The 15,133-nt window shown below is 41.7% G+C and overlaps 1 protein-coding gene across 1 annotated transcript; it reads right to left on the reverse strand.

Moving 5' to 3' along the window:
- Nucleotides 1–1,518: 1,518 nt before the first annotated feature.
- Nucleotides 1,519–14,256, reverse strand: alkbh8 (alkB homolog 8, tRNA methyltransferase). The gene is made up of 12 exons (XM_069147922.1): nt 14,119–14,256; nt 12,598–12,731; nt 12,364–12,464; nt 12,054–12,185; nt 11,648–11,743; nt 11,161–11,265; nt 10,442–10,512; nt 7,314–7,420; nt 6,851–7,011; nt 5,816–6,096; nt 3,163–3,312; nt 1,519–2,440 (listed from the first exon to the last, which is right to left on the reverse strand). Exons 1-12 carry the CDS (start codon nt 14,254–14,256, stop codon nt 1,682–1,684), a joined length of 2,235 nt encoding a protein of 744 aa, XP_069004023.1. The 3' UTR covers nt 1,519–1,681.
- Nucleotides 14,257–15,133: the final 877 nt, after the last annotated feature.

The following is a 15,133-nucleotide window of genomic DNA, read 5'->3' on the forward strand; positions in this document are numbered from 1 at the left end:
CCATATATTCACATGCGCACACATACACACACCTTCCATTATGCACGCACTTGCTATTTAAGATTGTTTTGTTTCATGGCACATCTTTGTAATAGTTTTAGATGTTTCTATGCCTCCGTAAAGCACTTTGAACTAACTTGTTTTTATCGTACGCCCACCTTCTGAGCCGAGATCTGCCGGAGGTTTCTTCCTGTTAAGAGGTTGGTTTTTTGTTGTTGGTTTATTTTTATTTTTTGGGGGGGGGGGGGATTGTCAAATTCTTGGGGTTTTCTATTCAATGTATTAAAGTTCTGTTTTAAGGACTGCACTCTAAAGTGCCCCGAGATGACTTGTTTTGATTCAGGTCAATATAAACTAAATAAATAAAATGGAATTAAAAACAATTTTAGTCTCTGCCTTTATTTTAGTTTTTATAAAATGCAATTATACTTTTTTAATGTCTGCTCTTACTGATACTCTATGCACCAATAAAACTGAAATTGTGCATCCTTACCAATTTTTTTTTTTTTTCCCTTTTTTTTTTTGGGGGGGGGGGTCCGTCTTGATATTGACTAGATGGCCACAAAAGCTACATTTGGTTGCATTCACTTGGTTAAATGACTCTTTTTTGGGGGGGGGCGAGGGGGGCATTTTTGAAGGCACATTTTTAAAAAAAGATCAAGAAGGTTCCTGCATCCAAAATATTTTGTGATTAAAAGTTGGTATTCAATCAAAGTAATACTGCAGAGTGGCAGGAATGGGGGAGTTTAATTGGGGTCCAACGGCTTCATTTTTTCCCCCCCGGGGGTCCCAAGCAGGTTAATACGGATGTTATGTATCTCTATTGCTAACAGTGTATTTGCATATTCTTGTTAAATTGTTTTGTTCAATATTCTGTTATTTAGATTCATTTTAGACTTCACGTTCCTAATCCCAGTCATTATTTCAACCTCTGTAGATTCTTTTTACAAAGTTCATTGTCTCTTCCTGCCCGTTAGTTTTAAGTTTTTGTTTTTTAAATTAAGCTTTCCTGTGTTTGCTCGGTCACATTTTGATGTATAAACATGTAAAGATCTGTGCCTTCATTTCATATCAAGAAATAATAGGAAGGTAAAATACCAGTCTCATGTGAAATGTTCTTTTTATACCCAATCATGTTACTGATCTGTTGCCAATTAACCTAATTCGTTAAAAGATGTTCCAACAGCTGTTTTGTTTTTTTTTAGCTTTACACAACCTTTCCAGTCTTTTGTTGACCCTGAACCAACTTTTTTGAGATGTGTTGCTGCCATCAAATTAAAAATTAGCTTATATTTTTCATAAAACAATACAATTTCTCCGTTTCAACATTTGTTATGTTGTCTTTAGTCTTTTTCAATTAAATATGGGTTAATGGGATTTGCAAATCATTGCCTCTGTTTTTATTTACATTTCACACATCGTCCCAACCGATTTGGAAACGGGGTTGTAATAATTGTATCAGATCGTATCTATTGTGAAGATATAATGAAAAACAAAAAAGCCCAACAAAGGCAGAGGTTATGTAAAATCTTGAAATACATTTATTTCATGCCACTTAAATTGCATTTAAATAATTAAAGAATCCCTTTTATTTATTATTTTGCATTAAATGTAATGGTTCGTTACAAAATTCTATCATAAGTGACGTATGCGTCAGTCAGTTCAGTCAGTTCGTCTCCCTTCAGTCCTTCTCTAAAATAACACACCAGTTCCCCTGGTCGTGGTAGCTGCTCTGCACTTTGACTCCAGCCACCAGAGCACACAGCCGCTCCAGCTCCCCCTGCTGGAAGACGTGGTAATAGCGGTGAAAGACGGGAGCTGGGCTGTTCCCCGACTCCGACTTGAGAAAAGCAGAGCTGGAGGTCTGAGTGGAGTCGCCACTCGGACTGGGTTTAGAGTCTGCGTTCGGAGTGGCATCACTGGTGTCAAGTCCTAATCCAGTAGACACGTTGGAGCCAAAACCTGCACTCGGGTCAGTTTTGGGACTCAAACCAGAGACTGAACAAGAGTTACTTGAAGTATTTCTGGACTTTGTTTTATCCCTCTTCCCACTGTCTCCGGATTCTTCCTCCCCCCGTTTGTTCCCCTCTTTCAGATGCCAGGGAACCAAAAGGTCCTGGGTGTCAAAGGCCGTGCGGTTGGTGTGCACGCGAAGCTTGCCATCTGTCGCTTTGCTAGCGTCTCGCATGCTGTCGACAGGCTTGTGGCCGTGTTCTACGTGGCTGTTGGTTTGTGTGCTCGATTTCCTGTGAGCTTCCTGGCTGTCTTCTGATGTGTTTTTAGCGGGGCTTTGCTTCCCATGATTCTCTTCGTTGCGGTCTTTGAGGTATTTGGACTTCTGCTTGTTGTGCTCTTGTTCAAAAGCCCAGACGTAGATCAGCGCCCGACCACCAGGCTTCAAAAGTCTCACCAGCTCCCTCACTGCTGCCAGCCGACGCTCCTGCAACACACAGACAAATGTTGTCAGTAGCTGAGAATCCCAGAAACTAAACTCGGGGACTAAAGAAACTTAAATCTGCATTTGAATTCCTGTTGCATCTCGGGAGATGTGAAGGCTCCACAAATCCCACTAACCCAGGACTGATTGGCTTGACTTAAAGTGTAATCTGAGGCAAATGTTTTCAAGCAATAAGACAACAAACAGTTTTGTGACTGTGGCGTTTGAATCGTCGAGGGAAAGGAGGACCCAGAGGTCGATAAGAAATAACAACAAAAGGTTGGATGCGAGCGTCCGCAGTTAAAAAGATCTGCAGAGTGTCTCCGTTTGTTTCCATTTCTTTCAGTTTCTCTGCTTTAAACTAGTAGGGAAGTCAGGCATGTACGTGTTTAACCATAAAACATATAAAAAACAAAAAAAAACACTTAATTTCTTGGAAAGTAGAACCGAAAGAGCTGCAGCGCAACTTAAATTCACAAACGTTCCTGCTATAAAAAGTTGAACAATTCCTGATCTTCACGCAACAAAAGTATAAACTCATCGCTTTTGGTTTTGCGCCCATTTTTTTTTTTTTTGTACTCATTTTTCCATCTCGTAGTGGTATCAACAGTCTCGTGCGAAGTGTTTCTGCGTAGGTTCACCTGTCCCGAAAAGGAGCTTTGAGCCTTTCGACCGAAATGGAGACATCAGCTGTGTGTCGTTGCGTGAGCGTGTGCTCTACGTACCCGCGTGGAAAAATGGTGTATGACAGCTATGGAGATGCAGGCGTCGCAGGAGGCTGTTCGCAGAGGGACGCTGAGAGCATCAGATACAAACGCGCCGAAACCCTTCTCTGCACAGATTTGAACGAGAGCACCGCTGCGATCACATCCCACCTGAAAAGACACAAAACAGACATCGACGCGAGGGCATGTAAAATCATTCAAACGGCAAACACAGGGTAGAGTAGAGCGAAAACATGCACAAGACCGCAGCTGATCACGGAGAAAACAGCATAGAGCCTAAACGTTCATTGAACGGGTCGGAAGAGGAGAAAGCGTGGAGGGAAAAAAAAAAAAAAGATTCAACAATGAATCAAAAGTGAGCAAACAAGAAATAGGTTGGGAGGTAGATAAGTAAAGAGAATGAGAGAAAAAAAAAATGTAGAGAAATACGATAAGTGGCGAAAGGGTATAAAATGAAATGTCAAAGGAAGAGAAGAAAGGAGGGAGGAGGGTGGTGGATGTCAGAAATAGTCATTTTTAACACGTTTAGTCTCCGGGAGCAATTCAATCAATCTTCATATGATCTCTTCCCAAAAGACACAGAAGTGAGAAGAGATACTATATACACACACACACACACACACACACACACACACACACACTCTGACATGCAAACACACAGAGGTCAGCCTTTTTCATTTCTATTAAAACGGGTGCCGTTAACAGTGTTAAACTGTAATGGGAGAGAATGAGCTAATATGAAGAGGGAAAGACTGAAGAGAGGAAAGGGAAGCAAAGCAGACCAAAATAAACGGCGTTAAAAGAATATGAGAAAAGAAGCAGAGTACAGCTAAAAGTTGGTGTGTGACCCTCATGAGCCCGGCGTTCTCTGTAATGATTTATCACAGCTACAGTCTGAGTCACAATAAGCTCCTCCAAATCCCAAACATGAATATCCCAGTGTGCATACGTAAACTGAAAATTTGGGATATTTACCGTGGAAACTGAGCTAATGCAAACAATGACATCCATCAGAAATCAGAGCGAGAACAGAGATCTCATCCCTTGGTGTCTTACCAAGCTCTCCTCAAATGAGTGCTGACGACTTGACACAGCTCCTCCTTTTCATTTCACACGTGCGAGAGCCGAGCACTGAAACTGTGACCTCTGCAGGGTCTGCTTGCTGCTGCACTTTTCAGGGTTGGTGGGTATCTGGCCTGTTCTGTTGTAGAGCCAAACTGAAACACGGTGCGAGCTTTAGCTGAGGACCTTCATACAGAGCACCGTGTCATATTTGTGAGAAAACAATGAGTCGAATTGTTTAAAGGAACAGTTCTAAAACTTGGAACCCAAGTCATTTGATTTATTTCTGAGGGATGAAAGTTGTGTGATAAGTATAGGATGTACAGGATGTACAGGATGTACAGGATGTATAGGATGTACAGGATGTACAGGATGTATAGGATGTATAGGATGTATAGAAACGGAGTTGGCATTAGCTTAGCCTAGTTTAGCACAAATACTTAAGAAATAAACTAGCCTTGATTCAAAGAACTATTAATACCAACCAACATCTCCGAACCTGACTTCTATGAATTCTGTTTGTTTAACTCATGCAGTGCACGAACAGAAATGTCAAAATGTTATTTTGTGAGTTGTAGGTTAGTTACGTGTGGGCGCTACAACTTGATGAATATCAATGTATAATTGGACTGTTCCTTTAAAGTTTGTTTTAAAGGTCCCATAATCTACACTTTTCCTGTGTTTTACTTGTAGTCTTGATATCTAATAAGAAGTTATTTTTTGGGGTTTTAAGTACCAAAAATCTCCTGTCTTAAGCTTCTGTCTGGAACTCAAACCATGAACTGGCTGTTTCATGTCTGTGTCTTTAAGGCGCAGTTGTATCAACGATCCTCTCTTTTGATTGGCTGACTCTTTGCCGAGTGACGCCAATCTCAGGTTTTCTTTTGTCTTGTAGCTTGGGAGCTCCGCAACAGAACGACTGCGCAGTTCTTTTCCTGCATAAAAGGTTGGGCAATGAGCCGTGTTGAGGACACACACGTGACATACTTGAGTTTGTGACATCACAAACTTACAGAAGTCAAAGCGGTAGTTACTAAATACGGGCTTTTCTCTGAGCACTAAGCATTTTACCACTTTCACAGTCTTGACCTAATTTATAGTAAAAAAAAAAAGAAATAGAAATCTGAATTTATACAATATGGGACCGTTAACGTTTTTATTCATGTCTGCTCTGAAACAACTGAATGGCCTTGCCAGAGAGACCTCGTTATACAAGTTTATCAGGGTTATTGGTCGTGTCGGGCTCATCTCCGTCATGTTTACAGAAGACTGGTTTGAAAGAAGGCCTGTGCCATCTAACATCGTCCTGAATCTTTGTTCTGTCAAGTAGCAGCAGCGGAGGAAGAGGAGTTTTAGCTCGGAGGAAGAATCAGTTTGCCGTCTCCACTGCTACTGATTTTCTAGTTGTGCGTGAAACACACTCTTCAGTCGGGACCCGTTTCTGCACACAAACGGCTGTTATGAAAATGTGTGGCATTTCTAAGTGATAATAATCCAAGAAGCAGTAGCAATAAAACAGGATATTTCCCTGCAGGGATCACTGAGGTGTCCCAGAATTGCAGACATTGTTATAGTATATGACGACACTCACTGCAATCATGTCTGGGTTCACACCCAAGTATTTCCCATTTCCACAGCCCACATCAGCCAGCACGCTGCCAGCTGGGAGCGAGGACAGGAAGTGGCATACGCGGGGCCAGGGGGAGTGGCGAGTGCTGCTGAAGTGGGAGGCGATGGCGTCGTACACCCGGTGCACATACTCCTCCTCCAGACGGGCTGCGTCGGCACGGCAACAGGGAAGTGCGGGTGGAGACGGCGGAGAGGGCGCGGGTGCTGAAGGAGCTCCCTGACTGTCACAGGCGGAGGGGAAACCTGGAGAGAGGAGGGAGAGGGAGAAGGAGAGGGGCGGTGCTCACTGGTGAGATGTATATATAAATCAGTGACATTCAGCTGACGCACCAGCATTTGTCTTTGACCAGCAATGCTACATAAAAGTTGAATTACTATGATGTGATTTTGTAAAAACATTTTTTAGATAATCGGCAACTTTTGTAATAATCCTTTAACTGTTTCTTCAAGCAAAAATGACAAATACGTTCTGGCCCCAGACTCTCAAATGTGATGATGTCCTGTTTCCTTTTTCAGAAAACATTGAGGTGCCAGACCATCGTCGCACATTAAATTTTTTCACTTTTTCTCTCCATGTAGGTTGAAATATGACAAGAGTGTGAAAATCCTACTAACGGGTGTGTGTGTGTGTGTGTGTGTGTGTGTGTGTGTGTGTGTGTGTGTGTGTGTGTTAAACAGTAAATGAATGGGATCAAACTGTTAAACATGCAACTGGTAGGATTTAAACCTTCAGATTTAGGGTCTCACTTTGTCACGAAACATTCAGGTTTGATCCCCATCAGAGCAGCACCTATTAAAAACACCCTCAGTCAGTCTGCCTGGCCTTTCATAAATGTGTCCCATAAGTCCTCTAGAGGTGGTGACACACCTGAAGATCTCTAGTGCAGGATATCCTGAGGAGGTAGTAACGGAGTCTTCTGTTATCAAAGACACACACACACACACACACACACACACACACACACTGTGTGTTTTATTGTACACGCAACATGCTCACCACAGCGGCAGGGTTCATGTCGGATCTTGCGGAAAGTGAAAGAAGTGCGGGTGCCCCTCTTGCTCAAAGTGAGATTGCTGTGGGTCCCGAGGCCCGGCGTTGTACGAGCAGGGGATTGTGGGTCACAGGCTGGCACCATGTCAAACTTTCGAGGAGTAATCCTGAGAAAACAGATAGTTGTAGTAGTTACAGTAGACGGCTATACACAAACGGAAAACAACTCATCTGTGTGGTGACACCAGAGGATGTGTCATGTGTAAAGGGATTAAAATGGGGGGGGGGGAGACAACAACACAGACAGACAGAAAACACAGTACAAAGCCCAGAGAAACATCAGTAAACTCAGCAGAGAGAGAAAAAAAAAAAAGAACTGTCACTGCTCTGTGAGTCAACCTAAAGCTTATGTCGAGATGAAGTGACTCCTAGAGGGAGAGACGGATCAGTCTGACACAGTCCAGCTCACCCATGAGTCCAGAGGTGTCTGCTCTCTCCCTTCATCACCAGGAGGCTCTGCCCTGGCAACACCACGGCAACAACATGGCCATCGGGATGGCGGAACTCCATCACAGTCTGTGAAAACACACACAAACACGCATGAATTTAAAGTAGGCCTGCACGAAATGATGAAAATCTACAATAACGTTGTTAAATTTTGCCTGAACGACGGGACTTGCGATAAATGAACAAAACATTCAAGTGTGCGTATTAGTAACACAGTTCCCGTGTCTTTCTGCTATACTGGATCGATGCGTGCCCATTTATTATTCTGTAACTGCTGCAGCCATGTAGTCAAGTCTCATTAGTTTTAGTATGAATTTAATGTATCTTTAAGCTTAGAAAACCTTTAAGCGCCTGTTAATGCTTCATTGATTTTTCAGTCTTGTTCACTTGAATCTTCAGACAGCATACTGTGTGATTTCATCAAGTTCCATTTAAACTATGTCATTGAACAGCTGTTTGGGCAAAGACACACTAAAGATGTTTCTGGGGGGAAAAAAGACAAAGGAAAGTAAATAAAGAAAGAAGCTTTTAATTTGGACAGTAAAATTCCATTGAAGTCATCACATTTATTACACTGACCTACAATCATCAAATCAGTATGTATCGAACTGGTTATTCACTTGATTATTAATATTCAGGTGTTGTTCAATCAGAATTTCTGCGTAAATGAGTTCTTGAATAAATGCAATCCACACCACCAACGAAAAGAAAATGAAAAAATATCTGTCAAGCTGGAAACCTTTTTTATTTTCTTCTTAATTTTACTCAACAGTTTTGACTGACATCAGAAGAAGAAAGAAAAACTAAAAACATGTCTGCTTGCTCTCTCTCTAACAAGCAGTGTTGGTGTTTGATCCTAATGTTTCCTTACAGCACAAAGTCTACAGGGAAATTACATCTACACAATTTCAAACTGCATCTCTCCAACTTCTGACAGCAGGAAAATTGGATTTTGTGAAGTAGAGGCGTGTGTGTGTGTGTGTGTGTGTGTGTGTGTGTGTGTGTGTGTGTGTGCGGGCGGGTGAGTGAGAGACAGATATGGGTTTGTGTTCAAGTGTGAAAGAGCATGCGACTCCAGCAAAGGATCAGATCTTTCCCTCAGACCACAACTCTCTCACTCTCACTCACACACTCTCACACACACACACACACACACACACACACACACACACACACACACACACACAGGGGAGGCAGCACAGGGCTGTGCGGTTGCCGTCTTCGGAGTGTTAGCCAATCAATGAAACCGGTGGAATGTGACTGAATCGATGGTGATGCCGGCAACTACACTTTACTACAAGACTATTCATCATTCTCCCTCTCGCACACATACACACACTCAGGTTTGTGTGGCCATCTTTGTGAGGACATTAAATAACATCATGCATTCCCTTTAACCTTAACTTTCATCCTCAGAACGCACACAAGCAGGCTCAGGGAGTGCAGCTATATTTAACGTAACATAATGTGTTTAATCAGTGGCAACTGAATCAATTATGTGATTTTAAGAGCTGCAACAATCGGTGGGTAAATCGATTAGTAGATGGACAGAAACCAAATCCACAACTATTTTAACATTTGATTCGTCATTTTGAGTCAATTTTTAATTGAAATCTCTGATTCCCGCTTCTTAAATGTGAATATTTTCCGTCACTCCTCCATGATAATAACCTGAATATGTTATGGTTGTGGACTGTTGGTCGGGACACAAAGAAGAGAGTTTACGCTGCACCTTCGGCTTTGGGAAACAAAGTCCACAATTTTTAATCCTTTTCTGGCATTTTTGAGACCAGACGGCTAATTGATTGATCAGGAAGAAAAACATATTAATCAAGAATGAAACTATTTGTTAGTTGGTTATTTTTTACATTTTGGAAGTGAAAAATGAAAATGAAAACAACCCAAGTTGAATCAAACTCGGCGATAAGCAGAAAGCTGTGCTTTTGTGACGCACTGAATCGAAACAAAACTGAATCTCAATCGGATAAACTCATAACAGACAAACTTTCATAAAATACACAGAAAAAACATGCATATCATATTTCCAAATAGTCTTTGAAATACATTGCTGATTATATTCTCTTCAATCATTACATCCCCATATTCAGAGAATCCTACTTTTGGGATTGAAATATGTAATAATAATAATATTGTGCTATGTTGATAGATGTGAAACTAATATTTCATAATTTAAAGTTGTGAATATTGTAGTTAGATCCGAGTTGAATTAGGGGAATCAATGTGAGATCCTTCGTTCACATGCTAAGAATTAGTTGATGAAGATGTGCGCGCGCGCACACACACAGACAGTCTGTACACACACACACACACACACACACACACACACACACACACACACACACACACACACACACACACAGTCTGTCTGTCTGTCTGTCTGTCTGTCTGTCTGTGCGTGTGACAGATGCTGTGACAGCTGATTGCTAATAGAGCCCCTTCTTTTCAGACGAGCGGGGACAGATGGGAGTTCATCTGCAGCAATCAGGCTGCGGAGACTAAACGGCCGTCCTAGTTCCAGGTCACAACATAGTCAAGGACGTGAAATCATCCAACACTTAAAGGAAAATCTATATCTCTTGTCTTCGTCCGTTGTTTACACATTTAACCAAGTCATTAACTGCACGCTGTATGAAAAGAAAGCCACTGTGCACAAGAGAGTAGACCGTGAGTCAGAGGGAGCGGAGAGACTGACAGCAGTCCACAAAGTGTTCACAGTGAAACCACGTGGGGACACAAGATCCAAACAGACTTTTGCTGGTGACAGCAACCTGAGACGGATAAATCACACGTGTCAATGAGGTGATGAATAGTTTGATTGATCACAGCAGAGCACAGAAAGGAAACAAAACACGAGAAGCGTCTGATTTCACTACATTATCATTTACGTCCCCGTTTTAACTGTCTGATCTTTGTTTTAAAGGTGAAAACTCTTCTCTTAAGACTCTTTAAATGTCTAATTTACGTTTTAGTTACTGATGCATGATGCACCCCGAGCACCTCCGGCCGAGACCGGCTGTGCGAGCTGATTGACGAGGTGTCTGCGGCGTTGATGGCGGACTGACTTCTTACCTTTGCTCCCAGGCTCAGTGACAGGATGGTGTCCTCGAAGGCAGAGTGAGTGTCCACGTGAGGAGGAATACCTGAAGGTATTATAAACACATGTACATGAAAATCACTCAAGTTCATCAAGTCACTTTGAAATAAAATAGGTGAATTATTCACACATTTAATAATGAAATGGACTTATTGTGGGTGAGCTTAAGAAAACTTAATTAAGAACAATTTCTTTATAAAAAAAAAAAAAAAAGAAAGAAAATCCTACTGCCTTAACAAACGACTGACAGGATCCAAGGACTCTGTATGCTGGAACGGTTCTGCTGCCACCTTGTGGTGTAACTCGGTAATGTGTGCTCCTTAACTCCGTTGTAACCACAGATGAATAATTAGGTGTTTTAGCTGCTGCCTTTGACTTCAGAGTATCTGTGTAACATGCCTCCAACATAAATACTCATTATACAACTGCATCTCTATTCCCACAGCTCTCTTCAGCGCTGCCTCGCCATTTTGTGTGTCTTTGAAATTCCCACACCACACCTGTTCAAACGTCATATGGTATCGATTTGTTTCAAACAGATCCTGTTTAGAATCAATTATTACCAAACACCGACTGCCGAAGCACCCTGAGGAGTTGATATTGATTTTTTTTTTTGGTTTTTTAATTATTCATGTGTTTATGACTGTATGGGCTAAAGTCAATACTGCACTCATTAGAGGCCGGAGTAACTCACCCTGTCCAGACTCATACTGGTTCACAGTCAGCTGGTCGGGCATCACGTCGATGTGTCCGCGCCTCACACACCGATCCAGCACAGGCAAACACTCCTCGGGAAGACCTGCATATAAACACGCACACTTAAAATCTCCTCTTCACTTCTTTAAAATGTTCTTCTCAATGTTTTGTAACGAGGTCACATTTTTTTTGTATCTAGTAATACACTGTGCACTGATAAGAGTTGTAGGGGACAACTAAAATGCTAAAAGGATAAATGCCACGTCTCTGCTTGACAATCAGCAGCGTAGGATGAGGAGAATAAAAAGACGCTCTTCGAGACAGCTCAGCGTACTGCAGCGAACGGCACAACAACACTCAATTTCAGCATCGTAATTGTCAAGTGAAATGTGACCACAAGTGAAAGGACTAAAGGCCAAATCGAAGAAAATACAAACCATGATCTTATAAATGAATTGCATAAAAAAAAAGAAGAGCGAGTTTACCTGAAGGTAGAGGCGCGTCTTTATCCACGTTGTTGTTGTCGTAGCGAAATTCAAAGCCGTAGTGTTTGACTCTTCTATGCTTCAGAGCTTTTTGAGCTAAAACATTACAACATTAATTAATCAATCAATGATTACCCATAAAACACAATTGTCTAGAATCTAATACTAGTGTATCATGGATCTTTTTTAACATGACAGTAAATGTTTGATTGGAAAGAAGAAGAAAAAAAACTAACTAAATGTATTTAAATATTTTACAAGCTTTTCCTTTTAGTTTAATCTATCCTACCTCATCTTTATATTGATGTTAGGTTCAGTGTTAAAGACTTGATACTTCCAGGCTGAACAATGCAAGAAGAACTGCAACTTGGGGTCAGATAAAGCTATAAATCATGCAGGCCTTCACCAGTGACATCATCATTGGAGGACGACCAGTCTACAGCAGCGAGCAGCACAGCTTCTTCCTCTGGAGACACAAACTCCTCTACCAGGACTAATCCATCTGGCAAAGGGACGGACGCCTCCTCCTGCTGGGCTACTGTACACAAACATACACAATACACACCGTGAGGCTGCAGAAACATGTTTCTTATCGGACATGGTATCCAAAAGGCTGTCTTTAAGCATCTTCTAAAATAATGTAGGTTTTAAACAAGTGAAGAAGGTTTCAAATGTGTTTGTGGTTGTATGTATGTCTCAATGTTTAAGGCAAGTACCCGAGTTGACAAAGCTGAGGTAGAGTGTGACACTGTTCCCTCCACATGGAAGATTTTGTCCATTTAGGTGGACCTGAGCTTTCCGAGCGTTCTCCTCAGACCTGGAAACAGAGTGGAAATAATGATAAAAAAAAATAAAAAAAAATCTTCCTACGTTTTATGAAGAAAAAGCATCCTAAACGGTACGAAACAAGCTCCAGCTGTGATAAAGTGCGGCCCGTGTCTCGGCTGTACCTGTACGTGACGAAGGCGTAGGGCTTGTGAGGAGGCATGAGCAGCACCTCCACCTCTCCCATCTCTGTCAGCGCTGCACGGAGATCCTCCCGACTCACGCCATTCCCCAGACCGCCGTTCACCACCACCAGACTCTGGGCAGGGTCAGACAGAGGTGGATTATATACAGGGTCAGACAGAGGTGGATTATATAGAGGGTCAGACAGATGTGGATTATATAGAGGGTCAGACAGAGGTGGATTATATAGAGGGTCAGACAGAGGTGGATTATATAGAGGGTCAGACAGAGGTGGATTATATACAGGGTCAGACAGAGGTGGATTATATATACAGGGTCAGACAGAGGTGGATTATATAGAGGGTCAAACAGAGGTGGATTATATAGAGGGTCAGACAGAGGTGGATTATATAGAGGGTCAGACAGAGGTGGATTATATAGAGGGTCAGACAGAGGTGGATTATATAGAGGGTCAGACAGAGGTGGATTATATATACAGGGTCAGACAGAGGTGGATTATATAGAGGGTCAGACAGAGGTGGATTATATACAGGGTCAGACAGAGGTGGATTATATAGAGGGTCAGACAGAGGTGGATTATATAGAGGGTCAGACAGAGGTGGATTATATACAGGGTCAGACAGAGGTGGATTATATACGGGGTCAGACAGAGGTGGATTATATAGAGGGTCAGACAGAGGTGGATTATATAGAGGGTCAGACAGATGTGGATTATACACAGGGTTAGACAGAGGTGGATTATATATAGGGTCAGACAGAGGTGGATTATATAGAGGGTCAGACAGAGGTGGATTATATACAGGGTCAGACAGAGGTGGATTATATAGAGGGTCAGACACATGTGGATTATATAGAGGGTCAGACAGATGTGGATTATACACAGGGTTAGACAGAGGTGGATTATACACAGGGTCATACAGGGTTGGATTATATTCATACCAGTTAACCACAAAGCAGCAAGAGGACATTAAAAACACGTGTTTGACATCCCGACACGAGTTCCTCCAACAACATCCACCTTCACCAAAGTGAACAGACACAACATTTTATATCTGTGCTTTTGTTTTGTGTCACTCTGTCAGTCTTGTGATCTCTGTTGGTTGATACAATAGAACCTAAAAAATAACCCTCAATTGGTGGTATTTGTAGAATATCAAAATAAATGTCTTATGCACATCATTTAGCTCTTTAAACAGACCCAGACTTGTGTTTCGAGACATTTTGTCTTCATACAATCACTGCAGATTCAAAACATTGATCCCAACTGTGAGAGAGCCAATGGTTAGTCTCCTAAAGTAGTGAATACGAGCTAATATTAAAGCAACACCTTCAAAATAGTCTTCTATATTAGGGAACCGCACGCGTGTCTTCTTTCTTAAAGTGCAAACTAACTTTAAAATGTAATTTACAGTTCCAATAGTTGCAAAATGTACAGAAGAATAACAGCTAGCTCGATTCCGTGCTCGTCAGCTGATCCATTTCCGGTGTTTTTTTCTTTTTACCTTGGTAGGCTGCTGTGCTGTACTGATGCCTTCATGCTTCAGTAAGGTGTGACTGCCTTTTATTTGTTTTTTGAGAACTTTCTTCTCCTCTTTACTCCTTCTGGCGGCCTTCACGTTGTTTTTCACACAAGGCTCCATTGTACGTTATTTAATTCTGTCCGGGTGCAACAAGGATTGAAACACGATGGTTCCTGGACCGGCTCGTCGCCGGGAAAGCAGCAGCAGCCGCACTCTTTCTCCTCTATATATAGATAATATTTAGGGCACGAGCACCGATGGTGCGAAATCTCTGTTGTTCTTCAAGGAATTGCTATTGAATCCACACCGGTTTACGTTGTATATGCAGTCTTACTAATACCAAGCCAAAGATAAACAACAATACAAAAGCTCAAACAAAAATTTAAAAAAAAACCATGACAAAAAATAAAGGGTGTGTCTTATTCTTCTTGGATTTCTGTCAGAACTACCACAAGTTGCATCCCCTAAAATCCCATTAATACATTTTAATTTCAGTATGACTTTTTTTTGGAATATTTCTCGTGTGCTGCATGTCGGGGAGCGGCCTCGACCTGCTGGATCCCCGACGTGCAGAGGGCAAGGGCCCGCATATCACTGTTTTAATTTTGAGTTCCTTTGCCCACTGCCACCCAAAATTTGGTTAATGTAGCTTTAACTAAATGGAAGCCAAAACATTTTTTTGGTACCTTTTATAAATCCCACTCTGCCCCCTTTTTGTTTTCCAAAGCCAGAGGGAATCCATCCAGTCCTTAAGTTAAAGACACTTCTGTATGATACAAAGAGCCAATACAATGTGAAACATGAAGTGAATCAATAAAACGAGGGCTGGGAGAAACATGTCTGATTGATAATCTCATTTTGTTAGAAAAAAATGACTGAAGGGAAATTAATAGAATGAAAACTTAATTTTATTAGCTAAAACAGATGCTGACGTTGAAGTTTTCCTTTGGGGGACATTATTTATTAAAAAAAAAAAGCAATATATGTTATCGCAATA

The sequence above is a fragment of the Embiotoca jacksoni genome, unplaced genomic scaffold, assembly GCF_022577435.1.
Source record: "Embiotoca jacksoni isolate LCO1_2020_lvr unplaced genomic scaffold, fEmbJac1.0.p SCAF_14, whole genome shotgun sequence".
Lineage (NCBI taxonomy): Eukaryota > Metazoa > Chordata > Actinopteri > Embiotocidae > Embiotoca > Embiotoca jacksoni.